Raw genomic sequence first — 19,790 nt, forward strand, 5'->3', positions numbered from 1 at the left:
TGACAATATTCATTCTTGGCAGAACACTTCTGTAATCAGTTTCAACAAAAATTTGTTCAATTTTCATCTTTTGTCCWTTCTAATTTCTAGTGATCTGACATTTGTTCATGTTAGAAACTTTATAAGACTTCACCCATTTTTGTCTAGATAGCTTGCTGTAAAATGTTTTAATTAGTTGTTGAGAAGTTTTGGCTTAAAAGGGAAAGAAATGTTAATGGTTTCATGTTAAATGAAATAAATTAGCTTGTCCAAGCTACAAAGTTAAGATCTATGGTAAGTTTAATGCAAGAGCTTGGAATACTAGTCCTAGCTGTCCATCCTGTCCATCTGTATGCARTTGTTGGCTAATAGCAGAAATGATGGAAAGGTGTGTACCTGTGCTATAGACTGTGGGTTGTTTTCCATGTCTTAGATCACCCCTGCTTTGATTGGTAATATCTACTCATGTGACAGGATTAGCCTGATGACAACTATTCCTTTCTTCCTGCAACATTACAGTGACCTCTGATAGAGAGGTCACCAGTGGTGACCACTATATCCATACAAGAAGGGTCAAAGCTCCTCTTTTAAATCCCTCAGGGTTTTACAGATACTCCTATTTCCAGGCAGAGAGTTGATTCATCTGTCTGTGACACAGCCAGGTTTGTTATATTGGTCCTGCTGTGCTTAGGTCCAAGGCTTAACAGGAATCAAAATGTCTTATCAGGACAGAATGTTGATGCTGCAACAATCAACCAGCAATCCTCAAACCTGCTGGTTCTTCTCCTAGTAGCTCCATAGTTGTACTATGTACACAGCTGTACCCTTCTATCCTAGTAGGGTATGTKGAAAACTGTTAGAATGTTGTTATTAACTCTTTACCATTAAATGGCCATAATTCCCATTCAGCAGCCACTGTCTGCCTTTGAATTTCTCCCATGTTCATTAGGTAGAGCTGGCTGATAAAATAAACATTTCCTTCTCTAAAATCTATGATATTAGACAATTGTCATGTAAGACCTTAGTGCTGCTGTGCTGGYTGATGTAGTACCTCTCCGAAGTATTTTAATCACTTACTGTTTTTAACATTTAGTGTTGAATTTTGAAGCTGATATGCCACTTTCAAAAGAATTTCACATTCAAAAAAGCCAGCTGCTAATACATCTTAATTAAATTTGTGATACTATATATATCCCTGGTTTAGCAAGATTTTCATGCTACTGAAGAGGTTAAAATCTCTGCAGGTCTAAGTAAGGCATAACTAAGAGAAATTAAGAGCAAATTTAATATCAACTTAATCCTTTAAAATAGTCTGTATAATAAAAGCATCTATAAATGGAATATAGATTTCAAGAAAACATCTGGGCTGTACTAATATTGCCATAAGTTCATACACTTTATTAAGAAAAGTGTAAATTCAACATTTGTCCCCCAGGTAGCTCCCACAGTAGTTGAAAAAAGTTGTATACTGAGGAATCTATTCTGTCAGCTATACAATGTAACAGAATATTATGCAWTTATTTTACTTTCTGGTCAGTCTTGGCTTGCCTTTACCTGTCTTTTTATTTCTGGCATGTTTTTATGTTGTTCTGTGTTCTTTTCTGACCCACCACATTCAAGAAGTTCTGTTAGGCACTATAAAACATTACCACCCAAGATGCCTTTACTAGAAAATGGTACTCATTGGATCCTATACAGGTAAGAAGTGTTTAGAGTCCCCTTTGAGTAGTTAGCTTATTTTAAAAAAATAAATAGACTTCCCTGTTAAATTAAAAAAAAAACCCTAATATGTTTAATACATACTTGTAACTGAGAGATAAGGGATAAAATCCTGGAATAACTTCATATAATTGTTTGAATTAACACCTATGTTACAAAAAAAAAACCCAAACCAGACTACTTTGTATTAGTTGGAGTTGTCTTCACTGTTAAAGTTGTATGTTGCACGTTTTTCTTTATTACATTATTTTTTTTATGTATGAGATTTCTGTTATATGTTAAATTTATTTTCATTTTGTTTAAATAATTTTAATTTACAAAGCTCAACTCTTCCTGCATGTGCTAAGACCAAATCCGTGATTAGACAGGATATTTCACTCCTTCATGATTGCCTTAATTCACGAGTATCGAAATTTGGAGATGATCTACCGGTTAGGTAAGACACTGAGGATTAATCCCCCCCCTTGTTTGGTATCTAGTATGGATTTTCAGAATAAATGAGCTTCGCTGTAAAGGGATTTCACATGACATATAGTGTATCACTTTCTTTTGTTTTGGCTTAAGATTTACTGCTGTTAATAAGGATATTATTTTATTGTTTGGTATTTCTCATTCCACTTTTCTCACAAGTGGATGATGTTCTGTTCTCATTCAGTTTTAAACATTTCAACGATATTTGCAAAAATTTTCTAGCAGTCTTTTGTTTGCATTTGTTTTCTAAACAAATCTTGACACTATCATCCAATCAACTCTTTTACGTTCTCCTTAATTAAATCATTGTGATTCTACATTTTCTGTAAAGAGAACATTATTTTATGAGTTAATATCTAACATGGTATTCCTTTCTTTGTTTTCTTTTTCTTTCTCTTCTACCATTGGATGCAATGCACTGGCACTAGTGAACTGCAGCCCTCCCTTGACAGGGCTAGGAGTGCTAGTACCAACTGCTTGAGACCAGATACTAGTTTGCATTCACCAGAACGAGAAAGGTATAAAATAAAAACTTATGAATTTCTTGTCATCTGTGCTGGTGATTTTTATAAGTTTTGGTTTTCTTCATATGAGTGTTCTACATTCTTGTACATTCTTGTCTGCTTTGGTATTTGTAGACATTTTTGCTCCTATATTCATGTATGTCATGTAAATTGTGTGTTGGAGTTTATAACCACTTCTGGCTACTTTATTTATTTTAGTTCAAGCTGATGTTCATTGTTTACAAAAGTCCTCAGTATGCTGATAATAGCATTGCAGTGTTAAGTATTTTGAAACTACCACTTGGTTGTGAATCTTCATCATCATTTGCTAAAAAGCATTACATCTGTTTCTTGCTTGTTCTCTGGACTGCTAATTAAGCGGTGGCATAAATTAGAAAGTACACCAAAACTCTCACATTTCAAACCAGAACTGTATCAATACTGATACGTTTTTGCAAAACAGCTAAACATCTTTAACCTGCTGCATCTGCTTTTGCAATTATAAGGCAGATCACTGCATTAAATTATTATCATTCTGTGATATTATATTAAAGTTCACATCAGTCTTAAGAAGATGTGTTTACAGTTTAAATAAAATATTATTGTGTCATTTACATCTTGCAGGCATGCTATGGATGCTTTCTGTATTTTTATTATTACAATAGTTTGATTCAAAATTTTAGGTGAATCAGATACTATTGGTGTATTTGATAGATGGGAGGATTCCACAAGAGAACTTTTCATCTTTGTCTATGTTTTTGGCTAATAATTATATCACTTTAGAGTGAGATTTTAGGTTTGCTAAGGGCAACAATAGGCTCCCTTTGAGTGAGAATAGGATGGAACTGCAATTTCATCTGTGCAATACGTATTTAACTAGTGTGGAGGTTATTGAGGCTTTTTCAGTCAATCTATGGTGTGGTGGTTTTAACAGTTGGATTATTTTTCTTTGTTTTGGGACAGGATATGTGAAGAAAGGCACTAACAATGCCTAACTGAGTTTTTTATTTATAATTTCCCTTTCTTTTCTCCCAATTCCTGCTGCTCCTTGATTGGAACTTTGCTCTTCTTAAGTTGTGCTCTTGTTGCAGAGGAGTGACTAATGTTCTGCTGAGGTATCCTTGATGGATCTACAGTTGTTTGTTCYTTTTTAATCTCAAGACCAAGCTCAAGACATTACAGATAATATGAACATGATTGTTAAACAAAAAAAAATCAGCTGAAGTAAAGCAAATCAGAATGAAATACAGATTTTTTTATACACTTTTTAAAAAAACATTGTAGCATCATATTAAAAACTGAGTTAAACAGTTAAACAGTTAAAAACAGCTGCCTTCATCTACAAGCAATTACTTAATGTAATTACATATAGACATGAGCAGAATGTTCTGTACTTATTTCAAGATGCCACCCATCAAGATAAATATTTAATGAAATAGTAACTGGTGATTATAAACTATCTAGTTAAAATCTTGTGCTAAAAACTACATGTGTMCTATTAACTAGTTCTATTATGTCTTTGGAATTCAAGTCCAGCAACCTTTGTCCATTGGGCATTGTGCAGAATCTGCAGCATTTTTTATGAGCTCTTCAGAAAGGAGAGTGTTTAGTCTGTATTAATGGCCTTTGTTGCTACTAAAGATGTGGTTTTGCCAGATCATCAGTGAGCCTGTTCCAGAAAGATTGCCCATTACTGTAAAACTTTTTCTTAGCTTTTGGAAGTCCTAAGTAGGAGGTGGTCATGACTTGGGGTCCTTCAGAGAGCAGAAAAGCTCTTGTTTAGGAAATTATTATTCAAATTTTTTTGGTAGTTTTATTGAAAATAGTAAGATATGTGTGGCTTTGGCAGAAGATTTAGGATGTTCTTTTTCTTGCTTTCTTGTGACATGGAAGATTTTTTCCTATGCAGCCCAAATTTTGGAGGAAGATGTTATATTTAAATATAAACCCCAGCAAATAAATGTTTTGTTTTGGGGGAAGTGAACTTTAGTAGATTTCATTCTCCACTGTTGACTGTGGAATCTGCTTACACTTAAAGCTGAGGTTAGTCATCAGTTGTATGTAATGATAGAGGAGTCTTTAGTTTGAAGAACACAGAATTAGGTTAGGGGCCTATAGAAAGCATTTTGGTTTTGTGCTGGAGAAGATGAGAGTGTGAGACTTAAAATACAGTAGGACAAGTTCACCTTAAGCAGTAGGAAACCTCTTTTGAAAGCAATTATAATGAAACACTGGAATAGACAATATGGAAAATGTTGTCTTCATCACTGGAGACTTAGAAGAGACAAGACAGTTGCCAGGTCTAGAACTGGTCCACCAAAGACAAATACTCTATGGTTTTGTCAAGTCCAATCTACAGCATTTTATTATCATTATATTTGAAAGACTTATGTTGAAATCATTATTACTTTTTTTCATATTGTCTCTTCTTCCTTCTCCCCTCCCTGGATGACAGCATTGTATATTTAAAGTCTAGACTTTCATGCCTCCAAATACAGACTTCTAATTATGGCTTTGTATATTTTCTTTCAATAAAATTAGGAATATACTTCCTATGTAAAATTATTTCTACTTATTCCCTCTAACTTTTTGACTCGCAAGGTAAAAATTAGATTATATGTGAGATCAAGAGCTAAAATGAACCACTTTTTAACAAAATGGTGTTGGTATAACAGATGGACAATAGAGCCCTATTTCTCTCAGTCACTGATTTGCTGGAAACGGTTTTGATTCTTGAAATTTATGCAACATTATTCATGTCATTTGGAATGGTCGGAGTAGTGACTGGTTTTTAAGAAGCTGCTTTGCCAGTAAAAGTCATTCTATTGACTCACTTACACCAGCAGAAAAATACTTTCAGCTGTATATATCAAGTCTTTGTTTCACTAAAGCAGAACCAGAACAAGAAYGAGGACAGAATTCCTTTTCTCCTCCTACAAGTTCCATCATTTGACCAAGTAACACCCACATAACTTGGCTGGCAAACTGATCTTGCCTTGACACAGGTCTACCAAAGTTTTTTGTTAAATGGACTGTTTTTTTTTCAGAATGTAATCCTTCATATATTTCTCATTTGCACAGGTCACTCAAAAATAACCAGTCCTTACTAGTACCCCWATGCAGTTACACCATGCTTGCCTTTTTTTTTTCCCTCTTTCCATCATCTATCCTCTATTTATTTGAAGCTGTTCTGTTAATTTGTTTTTTTCCAAAATTATTGTGTTGTTGAAGTTTCCTTGATCTGAAAGGCATCTTTTAAGTTTATAACATGTCCTGTAGGGCCATTGAAAGTTGTTTTTCCTTCTACTACTTCATTATACTTTGTGGTTTTTTTCATTATTATCCTTTTTACCGTATCTCAAAATTTCTGCTTTTTTCTTTGTAAATTGGGTGCTGTTTCTTTAGAAAAGAGAAATTTATTTTCAACACCAAGTCTCCAGTCAAAAAAACACCTAAGCATAAGGTTTAAGGGCAGACTCTGAACTGATTAAGTAATGGGTTCTCATCATAATAGGATCTTCCYCAGACTGATTCAAGATTCAGCCAGTGCTAGTCATTTAATAATATGAAGTGGCTGTTATTTACCTTATAAATATCTGATGTTGCAGGCAATTCTCATACGTATTAGCAGTTAGCACAAGAACAGTTGTACCAATTGGTACTTTTCATTTGCCTTTGTCCTGAGACATCATTTAGGGGACATCTGAGCAAATAAAACCRAGGAGCACAGCCCAGGGATGAGGTCATGTACAAGGGTCAGCATACCTGCAAAATATAGCCCCACAGCTATGTTAAATTGTTCAGAGGTGCTTCACTGCAATATGAATCAAAACAGGATATTTGCTATCAGCTAGTCACTACTATCTAAACAAGAGACAAAGCTCAACAGTTACCTGTTACATAATCATAAACAAGTAACAGGGAAGTTGATGCAATTAAGGCTCGTTCTGATTTCATTTTGGTTATTATATTGCATGCATTTAACAGTTATGTTGAATATCCCCATTTCCATTTAAAATAATGTACAGTGAAATAACTGTTTGCCTTAGGTCTGTGGCATACCGTCTTTCTGGTTCTTTCCAACCATGTAAAGAAATAGGTAGTTATGTGTTGGTGTTGTTTTGTGACTCACAGTCATTCAACATTCAGTGAAAGGGAGCATGTTCTTAAAAAGAAAAACTGAATTACATAGTTAATTCTATCAAATGCTCTTTAATATCTGTAGTGGATATCAGCATATTAAGGGCTTTGACTGAGTGCACTGATGCATTAACATTTTCTCTAACTCTTGCTTTGGAGAGAAAAAGAAACTAACTACTAACAGCCTATTTGCTCTTAAAACTTCTGAAAGACCTACCTAACTGTTCAAATAATGCTCATGTCCCTGAAACCTTTGTTTTTTGCATGTACCATAAATCAAACCCTTTACCTTATTACATGGACTGGAAGAATGCCTCAGAAAGGGAAATATTAGATACTTGTGCTGAGTTTATGTAACTGTTTTGCTATTTGTCAATAGATCAGTTCATTTTGTTATTGTAAATTTCTGTACATACACATACAAACACATAACATCCCAATAAAATAAGCAACATCAGTCTATAATATAGTATATATGATTCTAAATGGAATGAGCTTTTTCAAGAAAAAAAAAAAMCACGATTTGATTCTTCAGTTGAGTTTTCATTCTCAATTCAGGTCCTTTTTGTTAAATTTAATTGTAAAACATAAAGTACTGGCATRTACTGCCAGGGTAAAGAGAAATGAACAGAAGAGGAAGCTGACTTCACACATTTTCAGTATATATTTTCAAATTATGAAAAATTGCTCCTGTACTTGTACACCAATGTGTGTAGCTTGGTTTTAGTTAAATAACTTACCTTCACTCTTTCACTGCATTCCAGAAAAGGGTGACTTTATGCCCTTAATTTAATTCTTAAAATTAAGAAGTTTTATTATTATTAATAGTCCTGCATTTTTACTGAGAATACATTTTTCCATGCAAGGAAGTGGGAGAGATGGAATTAGCAGAATACCAAGATAATAACCATCACTTGGTCTTTTAAAGTCTTCTAATTTGGAATTGCAGCTTCCTACACTAATGACAGGTTATTAGGTAGTCTAGCATTTGAGTATATTTGAAAAGTTAATGGTATACCATATAGAAGATTTGTATTGGTCTAAATTCTGCATCTTGGGCACACCTTCTCTTAATTTCAGATGTGATGTTTCTGCATTAAGCAGCCTTAAATAAAGTATGCTTGGGTATTAGAAAGCTGTTAAAAAATTAAATAGCACACTTTCATTACTTTTTGGGGTGTTTTTCCAGTCCCAAATTCCATATATTTAATTTTATCACAAACTAAATATCCTATTTTTTTCCTGTTTTATTGAACGGGCAAACAGGGGTAGATTGTCCCCCTCCCTAGAGAGGAGACGACCTACTAGTCCCAGGATTCATATCCAGCATGCATCTCCGGAGGATGACAGGTACTAGTCAACTCCTCCCAATTGAAAAATGGCTTACTGCATCTTGCACTCTCAGAGGAGTACACTGAAATTTAGAAGTGTGCATATATGTGGAGACTTACAAACCTCCAGAAGCCCAAAATAAAACAGYCGTTTAGGTATCATCTCTGCATTTTGTTCAACTGTTATAAAGCACCAAAGAATGATCATCTTTTCAAGTTTTCTGTTTGTCTGAATAGTCACAAGACATGAAATATGATATCTGATTCAACAGAACRTCATCTGTGTTAATGTTCTTTGGTCTGTTTTTACCTGCTTCTGTAAATGGTGGTGGTGTTTTCACTGTGGTGCTTTATAGTGTGATAAATATTCTTGTATACATGTTTATTTTCATTGGKTTTGATTTTTCTTTTTTTAACAAACTGTTCCCAGTGGGGAAAAAACCCCACAGGCTGATATGTTGGAGGTCTTGGTAACACTTTCTAGTTGATGTATGTAAAATTGGCACTGTTTGTAAATTCTGTCCAAATCAGGATGTTCTCCATGGAGCAGGTTTTCCTGATAAGGTAGGTTTTGATTAAGAACATCAGGGCTCTAAATATGTGATATGCTGAATATCACCTATAATTAATGGAACTGCCTTTGTTTTTTGATTTCCATGAGTTTTCTAATCAGATGAGTTTTGGTATTCCATTGCTTTGGCAGTAGTAATTTTTTGTTGATTTTTTTTTCCAGATGGATCTGGGTTATTTTAAGCAGACATTGTAATTTATATTTAAATGTGAATTAATTTTTTTTTCTTTCAGTATTTTGTATTRCATTAAGTGACAGGTACATATGGTTAATGTAAATAATCTGTACATGAACTTAGGAAGTTGCCCTTAAAACTGTAAGACTGATCTACTAGTKGTGTCAATACTTACCTTCTGCTGAAGTCTACCCACAGTACTGATGTTTGTACTGTGATTTATCTTGTTTTCTTGATACTGGRTGTATTCCACTCATACCAGGTGGGAGAGTGTAGTTGTGTTTGGGTATAATTTCTTTTTTTTTTATTTGAGTTAGACAGCATTAGAGTTACAAAATTAAATTCGTGAAACATTATTTCAAGGCTATCCTCCCTTACAGATACTTCATTTCCAGAATTTTTTTCAACACATCCCTTTGATGGGGACAGCTATTAATAGCTTACAAATGTATTTTGTGTCTTTTAAGTATTTTTGAGTAATTTTGGTTCWCATTTTTTGGGTTGATGGAAAGATTGACTTCAGAGTAACAGACTTGAAAAAATCAGTGAAATGAGGTTGTCATCTGAATTCCCAGTGCCAAATAGTAATCCTTTTTATGTTAGCTGAAAAATTTTGTGGAGAAAGGCTGAGATCATCTAATACCTAYTAGCAAACATTTTACAGTAAATCWTCTRTAGGATATGGAATCTCTTACAGGARWKTTTTTGAGGTGGMTAAACAGCAGTCCARTTTCCTATGTGAAATCACTGCCTTCTTGTGYTYCTAAGTCTTGCATGCAACCTGGTCACCAAAACCTAGTGAGGAACAGTCAGTCACTGATCAACACAGAAGGAATTCAAGCTATTCTCAGTGCTGATGAGTGTTTGCATTCTACCAGTTCCAGCATATTTCTCCTACACTGAGTCTTTGCATTGCATGTCTGTATACCCTCAGTGAGGGAATCAAAGGTACTTTACCTTTGTTTTGTACTCTGTAAGTTTMCATTTGTTCTGATTAATTCACGTTTATTGCTGTCAGCCAATGTCCCTCAGTTCTGTAATTAAAGTTTTTTTAAGATATGCTTGTATCAGTTTGGCAGCTGAAGTAGTGGGTGTTGGGGAGTGACTGATGGATCAGCAAGGATAACTAACTAACTGCTTATCACAAGTTTTAAATAATATTTCACAGATTGACAGATTTCATTTTACGTTACAGATTTATATTACAAATGGGTCCAMTTTGCATATAGAGTGCAATCAACATCTATTTTTGAATACATTTCTTAAATCTATGACTAATCTGTTCTAATTTTGACAATTTAAATCAATTTTTTGCAACATTGTATTTATTGCTAATTATTATGAACATAAATTTTAATAAATATTTTGGCGAGAGTGTTTTTCTGAATTCCTTGACTTTCCATATCAGGAAGAAGTGACTCCTTGATCCGTTAATGTGATGAAGACATGAGTGATGTATTATTTCAGTGTTTAAATTTGCAAATGTTTGCTTAGTGTCATGTATTTCTGTAAGACATTTTAAAGGATAGTTTTTCTTTTGAATTTGATAGCTTCTTTGCTTGAAAGTTTTTTGATTTTTCTTTTGGAAATTAGAAAGTTTAAATGTCTGATGTCTACAGTGTAGACAGACAGGTATCTGGAAAACTGAAATTGTAAGTGATGATAAAAACAAGGTGAATGAAAACTGGCCCTTTAATGGTAGGTGGAAATTTTTTTCAGACTGTTCCTTTGGGAAAGTCTGCATATTATATCARCATATAACCAAGACTGTATAAAATAAGCCTTTTAAAAAACAAATTCTTGTATAGTTTCAGTTAAGAGAAGTAGCTTTTATCGGTCATGCGTGCATGTAAGAATGCTTGTCCAAGAGTCACCTGAAGCCAGCTGCAGAGCAAGTGCCCTTCTGATACTTTTAGGGACCATRCAGATCCAGCCTTTCAGAAAACTTCAGTAAGTCAAGAAGTACTGAACATGACATTCTAGGTGGCTTTAAGGTTACATAAAGTAACACCCACTGCAAACTACTGAGAGCTCTTGTACAAGCCAGTAATAAATAATTTATAAATATAGGGCACCAAATTGTATAAAAATGTTGTCACTTCAGAAGTTGTAATTTTGAATTACAGTAGGAATATTGTCATATTTCTGTGTATAGATTTCGTTTACACACAGCTGTTAAGTATATTGAGGCACATAGAACTTTGGAACATGAGCTGTAAATAGCTTGTCTGTATACAAAATTATAATGCTTGTCTATATGTGATACATATYGTTCAGTTATTTGGTGTGATAGTTGGAAGATTTATGATCTTAAAGAGAAATTTTAGCATTTCTTGACTGTAATGAAGGTATAGATGTAAATATATTACATAACTTAGATTGTTACTGGACCACAAATTTTTCTGAGTTTTCTCATTAAAATCCAAATTTTGTAATTGAAAAAAAATCTTTCATTGATAGATCTCATAATATATTGAATAAAAAAACTAATAATACACCAACAGGCTAATAATATTTTTTGCCAAACTAAAGGCTATGAGCAAATCCGGCAGCTTCAGCAGAAATTAAAATATGATAGAAAGTCAGAAATATTATTTTTATTTAAAAAACCCAAGCTCAGTTATTCTACTTTGCTATTCAGTTATTGTTAATTACTGTTTTAGCAGAATGTGTGGCAATAGAACACGGAGTTTTCATCGAAATACATGAAATTACGAAATTTACTTGCATTTTCAGCAGAATTTCACAGTATAAAGGCGAAATATGCATTTTGTTAAGTGAAGAGGTTTTTTATATGTTTATATATTAATCTAATGAACAATACTATGGATTRATTTTCAAGAAGGATAAGGGCACCTATTTAATAACACTGCTGCCATTCTGCATRTAGAGTATAATGGTTTTTAAAAACACTGCTCTGGCTTTCATCCTATACTTCATAACATCTTAGACTGTTGATATTACATCTAAAATTTTAACATTCCCTTATAGTGACTGAAAGATGAAAATGAGAAATACAGCCTTTTTCAATAGATAGTGACCTAATGCTTTTGGTTTATATATTTGACTGCATGTCTCCACCTTCACTGCATGTGACCATCTTTCTGTTTCTGCTCATTCTGTCCAAATTCACATCCATGTTTCCATATATTGAGAAGAACAAGGACGCTGGAGTCTTGCATTSCAAAACAGGACAGTGTAGACCACCTAAGTGCTAAACCTGGAGCAGCACAGAGGTATCCTTATTTACTCAAATCATAGATCAAAGTAAATGAACTATTGGTTATAGTATATTGTTCATATGCTCTGCATAMTTTCTTTTTTTTTCTGGTTTTATGTACATCTATGCATTTATTGGTCATAGATAATATTTTTTTTCTCTTATGTCTAAAGTATGTTTAAGAGGTAAATTGGMGTTTGCTGTGAGTGCACACTGCGTATGAGCAGGAAAGGACCCCTCGCTGTAAATGCACATCGGCAGATGCCCTCAGTGTGTTCAGGCTGAGCCWGGACTTGAGTGCTGCGGGAGCCTATTGTGCTGAATGGAAATGTGTCCAGCATCATCCTAGCCAGAGGGAGGAAACTGAGTTTAAATAATTTCTAGTATGTGCTGCTCTCAAGGACAGCACTGAGAGCAGAGAAACGAGTATATTCAGCCAATGAGTACCATGCATTACTTCGTTACTTGTCACAGGAAAGCATGTCCTGCTCTTAGCTTTTCCATCCTCTTTAAATCAGTCACTCTGTGCTCTCTTTCTCCATTGGCTGCCATGTCACAATCAGGCAAGCAACATGAGGAAAAAGAAAAATAAGCCCCAAATAGAACCAAATAAACAGAAAACAAAGAGGGTGACATAATATGAATGGTAATGCTGCTGAATACAGTGGATCTAGCCATAACTTTAATTACTTGTTAACTGTAGGTTTTAAGTAAAGCTGCAGCATTTAATATGTGCATTTYCCCCTTTACCCACTATATATTTGTCCTGGTAAAGGAAAGAAATTGAAAAGTAATGAGAATATACTAAAAATAAATCTGAAAAAAATAGCTTTAGGACCAAAGGGGTTTAAATTTTTAATCTTACTCTTTTTTTGGGAGAATTTTTTTTTTTTAATTCAGAAAGCATCAGGTAATGACCTCTGCTTATACAGAAAGTCTTTTGTATTTTGTTGCAGTATTTTCTTTGTTGTGGAATCCACTGCATCACAATATAATCATCAAATATTGCAGTGGGTAAAAATAATAAAAATCCACTATGATTATGTTCTTTGGGTATAAGTTGATGTTGCAGCTGTTTGGCTCTCTTCCAGTTCAGGCACTGGATTGCACTTTATAACCACAAAGGTTTAAAAGGAAAACATATTACTTTAAATATTATTTTGATGTCTCTGTTTTGCCCACAGTAATTATTACATAGCCTAATATGTGACATTGATTGTGTTGCTGCTAGATCTTACATGTGTGAAAGTTTGTCTGCATTTCTGGTCTAGGAATGAATAATTGTCACTCCCTGGTTTTGACCTCTCCTGAAACACTGGATGCACTTTTTCTATTGAAAATTTATGATTTTCTGAGGCTTAAAGTAGTAAATCCCAATTTTTAAATGCTAACATTACTATAGATAGTACTGAAAATTTGGGAACACAGACTTGCAGAGATTGACATATTGTATTAATAGTCCTGGATATTAATGATGAAATGTGGCTTTACCTTTGTTCTTATATGTATAGAATTGYGTTACTCCTCATGGATCTTATTTAATGTCAAAGTAAGTGCTTAGAATGTCTAAGGTAATCACTATCCAAATGTCAGATGAATTTTATAGACGATTTGTGTAGGAAAGGAGTAAAGGAGAGAAAGAAATTTATAACTTCTTTATATTGACTAGCAAAAGATACAATTGGTTTCAACTGTTTCTAAAATCTTCAAAAAGTAAAAGAATAAGATTTTTGAAAAAGCAAGTTTTTATTAATACAGTTGCATCCTTTTTTATAATCTTATATGATGGAATATTTGTTTTGCTTTTGAAATTTAAATTTTAAAGTTTACCTGCAAATAGTATTTTCTGGTTCTTCCTGCAAGGTTTTTTCCCTGCTGTCTACTCTGAACTTGTTTTCATGCTGTTAAGAGATTTATAGGCCTATGAGGAGACATATTCTAACCAAATACAGGCTGTGAAGTGGAAACCAGTTGCAGGCTCAGTCAGGATTAATGTTTTCTTCCTTGTTTTGGTACCTCATAACTTTCACACCATGAGCCTCAATCAAACCTAATTAATGCAATGTCTCTTAAAGCTCAGCTTCACCAGCCAGTTTATGATGATAGCTGTCACTTTCTCATCTGTCAACTGTTTCTGTTACTACCTTTGTAATACATTAATAAATAATCTTCATATTTCTGTATTCTTTTTCTTCTTTGTTTATTTCTTTTCTGACATGTCATTTCACAGGCAGTCCAGAAAAGTGGAAAGATATAGCAGCCAAAAACAAACTAGGAAAGGACCCTCAACTGAAACAGAAAGGTAGGAATGTTGATTGATATGTAAACATCTCTTGTTACCAGTCTGATTCCAGTTTTTGGTATATACCTCTAATACGACTTTTTTAGAACACCTGTGACAGTACCAAAAGCTATGTTGTCATAATTTACAGTATCATATATTTTGTATCTGTATAGTTAGCTCTGTCTTGCATAGATACAGAATTTTTCTAGCATTCTCCATCATTGCAGACAAGCTTAGTGGCAAAGACTAGAAGTTGTTTTCTGCACTTTTCTTTCAGGGCACTGATTCTTTTCCAAAAAATTTTATATTAACTTTGAGGGTGAAAAAACATAATGGATTACATAAAGAGCTGTAATAGATTAATAGTTAAAAATATCTCTGATCAAACAAGTTTCACTTTAAAATATGAAAAATTAAGCTACACATTTAAATCTATTGTTGCATAAAATTAATATAAAAACTGGGACTTTTTTGTATTAATTGAATTCTGAATTTGTATTGTCATATCTCTTACCTTTCATGCTACAGTAGCATGGGGTTACATGTTAAAATTCTTAAAAAAAAAAAGAAAAAAAATAAAGATATATTGAATAACAAGGGCATCTAGTTGTTTTAAACCGTATATATAGACTGAAATAAGAGCAGTGTAGAGGGATGAGATCCTGCCTTTGTCAAAAATCCATTTATGTTATTTTGATTAGCAGAGGTGGAATGTACATCTATTTGAATTGTGAGAGCTTAAAAACTTCCGTGAACAACACAGACATCTCTATTTTCAATGAAAATGCACATTATGTAGCAAAACTTGAGAACTTTTCCTTAGTTTTACTGCTTCCAGTCCCAGATTACTGTTCCTGATCCAAAAACAGTGTTTGCATTTTCCTTGATTCAGATAATTCTGACTCAACAACAACAACCTAGTTGCTTTTTCAGTTTAAATCAGAGAGGTTACCTAAATGATAACTGAAATCCTTGCTGTGGTTGAATCGGGGACTGTTGTGCCATGGACATCACTGAAGTCTGGTTTTTCCCCTAGTTTTTTTTCTGGCTTCTGAAGAGTAATTGATGACCAAGGGGTTTGACTCTTGGTGATTCAGCAGTGAGTCCAGTGAACAAGAACATAAGGAAACATGAATTGTACTGGTTCTTTTCACATGGCACATGTTGTAGATTTTTATTTCCATAAAAGGGTTAATTAGTATTAGATGTGAGACAAAAATGTCCTAGTCTGAACGCTATAGTTAAGTATTCCATCTCAGGTGTTATGTTGCACTAGCGCCAGGAAGTTTTGGTAATAGGATAGGCAAAGAATTTTCTTGTCAAATGTAACTCGACTATTTCTTCTTCACATATTCTTTTTTGTCTTACAATTTTACTATTTTCAAATCGTATCTATTATTAGTTAAGCAGATTACTGGAATAACATAGCAGCATACTGTCAGCTTCTCCATAAAGCCTTTCAAGGTGCTATGTAAGATTAAGTTTTCTGTGTATTGTGATAGTTTAGGAAAGATACATTAAAAAAAAAAAAAAAAAAAAAACCTTTTCAGGGATCATTTATAAAGCCTAAAAGTTCTGTTAATAAGAGATAAGCTTTCTAGATGGGATTCAGTAAACTGTTCTGAAGGAGTAAAATTGATTATGCNTTTTTTTTTTTTAATTCAGAAAGCATCAGGTAATGACCTCTGCTTATACAGAAAGTCTTTTGTATTTTGTTGCAGTATTTTCTTTGTTGTGGAATCCACTGCATCACAATATAATCATCAAATATTGCAGTGGGTAAAAATAATAAAAATCCACTATGATTATGTTCTTTGGGTATAAGTTGATGTTGCAGCTGTTTGGCTCTCTTCCAGTTCAGGCACTGGATTGCACTTTATAACCACAAAGGTTTAAAAGGAAAACATATTACTTTAAATATTATTTTGATGTCTCTGTTTTGCCCACAGTAATTATTACATAGCCTAATATGTGACATTGATTGTGTTGCTGCTAGATCTTACATGTGTGAAAGTTTGTCTGCATTTCTGGTCTAGGAATGAATAATTGTCACTCCCTGGTTTTGACCTCTCCTGAAACACTGGATGCACTTTTTCTATTGAAAATTTATGATTTTCTGAGGCTTAAAGTAGTAAATCCCAATTTTTAAATGCTAACATTACTATAGATAGTACTGAAAATTTGGGAACACAGACTTGCAGAGATTGACATATTGTATTAATAGTCCTGGATATTAATGATGAAATGTGGCTTTACCTTTGTTCTTATATGTATAGAATTGCGTTACTCCTCATGGATCTTATTTAATGTCAAAGTAAGTGCTTAGAATGTCTAAGGTAATCACTATCCAAATGTCAGATGAATTTTATAGACGATTTGTGTAGGAAAGGAGTAAAGGAGAGAAAGAAATTTATAACTTCTTTATATTGACTAGCAAAAGATACAATTGGTTTCAACTGTTTCTAAAATCTTCAAAAAGTAAAAGAATAAGATTTTTGAAAAAGCAAGTTTTTATTAATACAGTTGCATCCTTTTTTATAATCTTATATGATGGAATATTTGTTTTGCTTTTGAAATTTAAATTTTAAAGTTTACCTGCAAATAGTATTTTCTGGTTCTTCCTGCAAGGTTTTTTCCCTGCTGTCTACTCTGAACTTGTTTTCATGCTGTTAAGAGATTTATAGGCCTATGAGGAGACATATTCTAACCAAATACAGGCTGTGAAGTGGAAACCAGTTGCAGGCTCAGTCAGGATTAATGTTTTCTTCCTTGTTTTGGTACCTCATAACTTTCACACCATGAGCCTCAATCAAACCTAATTAATGCAATGTCTCTTAAAGCTCAGCTTCACCAGCCAGTTTATGATGATAGCTGTCACTTTCTCATCTGTCAACTGTTTCTGTTACTACCTTTGTAATACATTAATAAATAATCTTCATATTTCTGTATTCTTTTTCTTCTTTGTTTATTTCTTTTCTGACATGTCATTTCACAGGCAGTCCAGAAAAGTGGAAAGATATAGCAGCCAAAAACAAACTAGGAAAGGACCCTCAACTGAAACAGAAAGGTAGGAATGTTGATTGATATGTAAACATCTCTTGTTACCAGTCTGATTCCAGTTTTTGGTATATACCTCTAATACGACTTTTTTAGAACACCTGTGACAGTACCAAAAGCTATGTTGTCATAATTTACAGTATCATATATTTTGTATCTGTATAGTTAGCTCTGTCTTGCATAGATACAGAATTTTTCTAGCATTCTCCATCATTGCAGACAAGCTTAGTGGCAAAGACTAGAAGTTGTTTTCTGCACTTTTCTTTCAGGGCACTGATTCTTTTCCAAAAAATTTTATATTAACTTTGAGGGTGAAAAAACATAATGGATTACATAAAGAGCTGTAATAGATTAATAGTTMAAAATATCTCTGATCAAACAAGTTTCACTTTAAAATATGAAAAATTAAGCTACACATTTAAATCTATTGTTGCATAAAATTAATATAAAAACTGGGACTTTTTTGTATTAATTGAATTCTGAATTTGTATTGTCATATCTCTTACCTTTCATGCTACAGTAGCATGGGGTTACATGTTAAAATTCTTAAAAAAAAAAAGAAAAAAAATAAAGATATATTGAATAACAAGGGCATCTAGTTGTTTTAAACCGTATATATAGACTGAAATAAGAGCAGTGTAGAGGGATGAGATCCTGCCTTTGTCAAAAATCCATTTATGTTATTTTGATTAGCAGAGGTGGAATGTACATCTATTTGAATTGTGAGAGCTTAAAAACTTCCGTGAACAACACAGACATCTCTATTTTCAATGAAAATGCACATTATGTAGCAAAACTTGAGAACTTTTCCTTAGTTTTACTGCTTCCAGTCCCAGATTACTGTTCCTGATCCAAAAACAGTGTTTGCATTTTCCTTGATTCAGATAATTCTGACTCAACAACAACAACCTAGTTGCTTTTTCAGTTTAAATCAGAGAGGTTACCTAAATGATAACTGAAATCCTTGCTGTGGTTGAATCGGGGACTGTTGTGCCATGGACATCACTGAAGTCTGCTTTTTCCCCTAGTTTTTTTTCTGGCTTCTGAAGAGTAATTGATGACCAAGGGGTTTGACTCTTGGTGATTCAGCAGTGAGTCCAGTGAACAAGAACATAAGGAAACATGAATTGTACTGGTTCTTTTCACATGGCACATGTTGTAGATTTTTATTTCCATAAAAGGGTTAATTAGTATTAGATGTGAGACAAAAATGTCCTAGTCTGAACGCTATAGTTAAGTATTCCATCTCAGGTGTTATGTTGCACTAGCGCCAGGAAGTTTTGGTAATAGGATAGGCAAAGAATTTTCTTGTCAAATGTAACTCGASTATTTCTTCTTCACATATTCTTTTTTGTCTTACAATTTTACTATTTTCAAATCGTATCTATTATTAGTTAAGCAGATTACTGGAATAACATAGCAGCATACTGTCAGCTTCTCCATAAAGCCTTTCAAGGTGCTATGTAAGATTAAGTTTTCTGTGTATTGTGATAGTTTAGGAAAGATACATTAAAAAAAAAAAAAAAAAGCCAACCTTTTCAGGATCATTTATAAAGCCTAAAAGTTCTGTTAATAAGAGATAAGCTTTCTAGATGGGATTCAGTAAACTGTTCTGAAGGAGTAAAATTGATTAYGCAGAAATCAAACATTTTCTGGTTTTGTATGAATCAACATAAGTTGGTTCATCCCARTCCTAAAATGTTTTCTTTCAGCCTTAACTGATCACCCTAGAAATGCCAGATATGACATTACCTGTCGTATTTAGGATACATATAGTCTTTAACTGTACTTTCTGYATTTGTCATAGGACACTATGCCACGGGTGAGCTGGATTGGTGACCCTCTCTTATTCTTAGTTTTTCTTTAGTTTCTTAGGTGGCAGCACACTACTGAGGCATCAGTCTGAAAGGAAAGGAATTTGAGTTTTCTTGTGTGCTGGCAGAGCTGGAACCTGTAGGATTCCTCTGTAGGTCATTGCCAGCTGAATTAGTAGGTTTGCTGCTTGCAGTGTCACTTTCCTCTGCGAGGAGCCAGTAGATGAGATACACATGTACATGCCCATTGCAGTCTCACTGCTCACCAAGTACATTTTTTTCCCAGATTCCTCTCCTCTCTCTACTTCTTATCTCACTTCYATCTCATTTTGTCACTAGCTTTTGTCTTCCATACTGGTTCCTTTTTGTCTCATTCTCTGGATCAACCATTTGCAGGCTTCTACCTGCCAGCAACAGRTCTTTCTCCTAGGACAGCAAGTCCTTAACTCCATTCTAGTTATTCTTCAATTGCCTTTTATCTCTTTTCATTTGCACCCCAAGAAGCATATTCATCTCATTCTAATAC

The 19,790-nt window shown here is 33.7% G+C and overlaps 1 protein-coding gene across 3 annotated transcripts in view; it reads left to right on the plus strand.

The window, feature by feature from the left end:
- The window catches only part of RIMS1 (regulating synaptic membrane exocytosis 1), a 310,345-nt gene that overhangs the window by 203,852 nt on the left and 86,703 nt on the right, over positions 1-19,790 (plus strand). Inside the window, exons 20-24 of one of the 3 annotated variants that reach the window (XM_057369045.1) lie at positions 2,021-2,134; positions 2,598-2,687; positions 8,079-8,162; positions 12,048-12,125; positions 14,340-14,411. In XM_057369045.1, the coding sequence (XP_057225028.1) occupies positions 2,021-2,134; positions 2,598-2,687; positions 8,079-8,162; positions 12,048-12,125; positions 14,340-14,411 (438 nt within the window). Of the gene's footprint in view, positions 1-2,020; positions 2,135-2,597; positions 2,688-8,078; positions 8,163-12,047; positions 12,126-14,339; positions 14,412-17,389; positions 17,461-19,790 lie in introns of those variants that run through there. The other 2 variants (XM_057369055.1, XM_057369036.1) reach the window with 2 other exon arrangements.

Source organism: Malurus melanocephalus, unplaced genomic scaffold (assembly GCF_030028575.1).
Source record: "Malurus melanocephalus ecotype Western Australia unplaced genomic scaffold, MMel_1.1 scaffold_4, whole genome shotgun sequence".
Taxonomy (NCBI): domain Eukaryota; kingdom Metazoa; phylum Chordata; class Aves; order Passeriformes; family Maluridae; genus Malurus; species Malurus melanocephalus.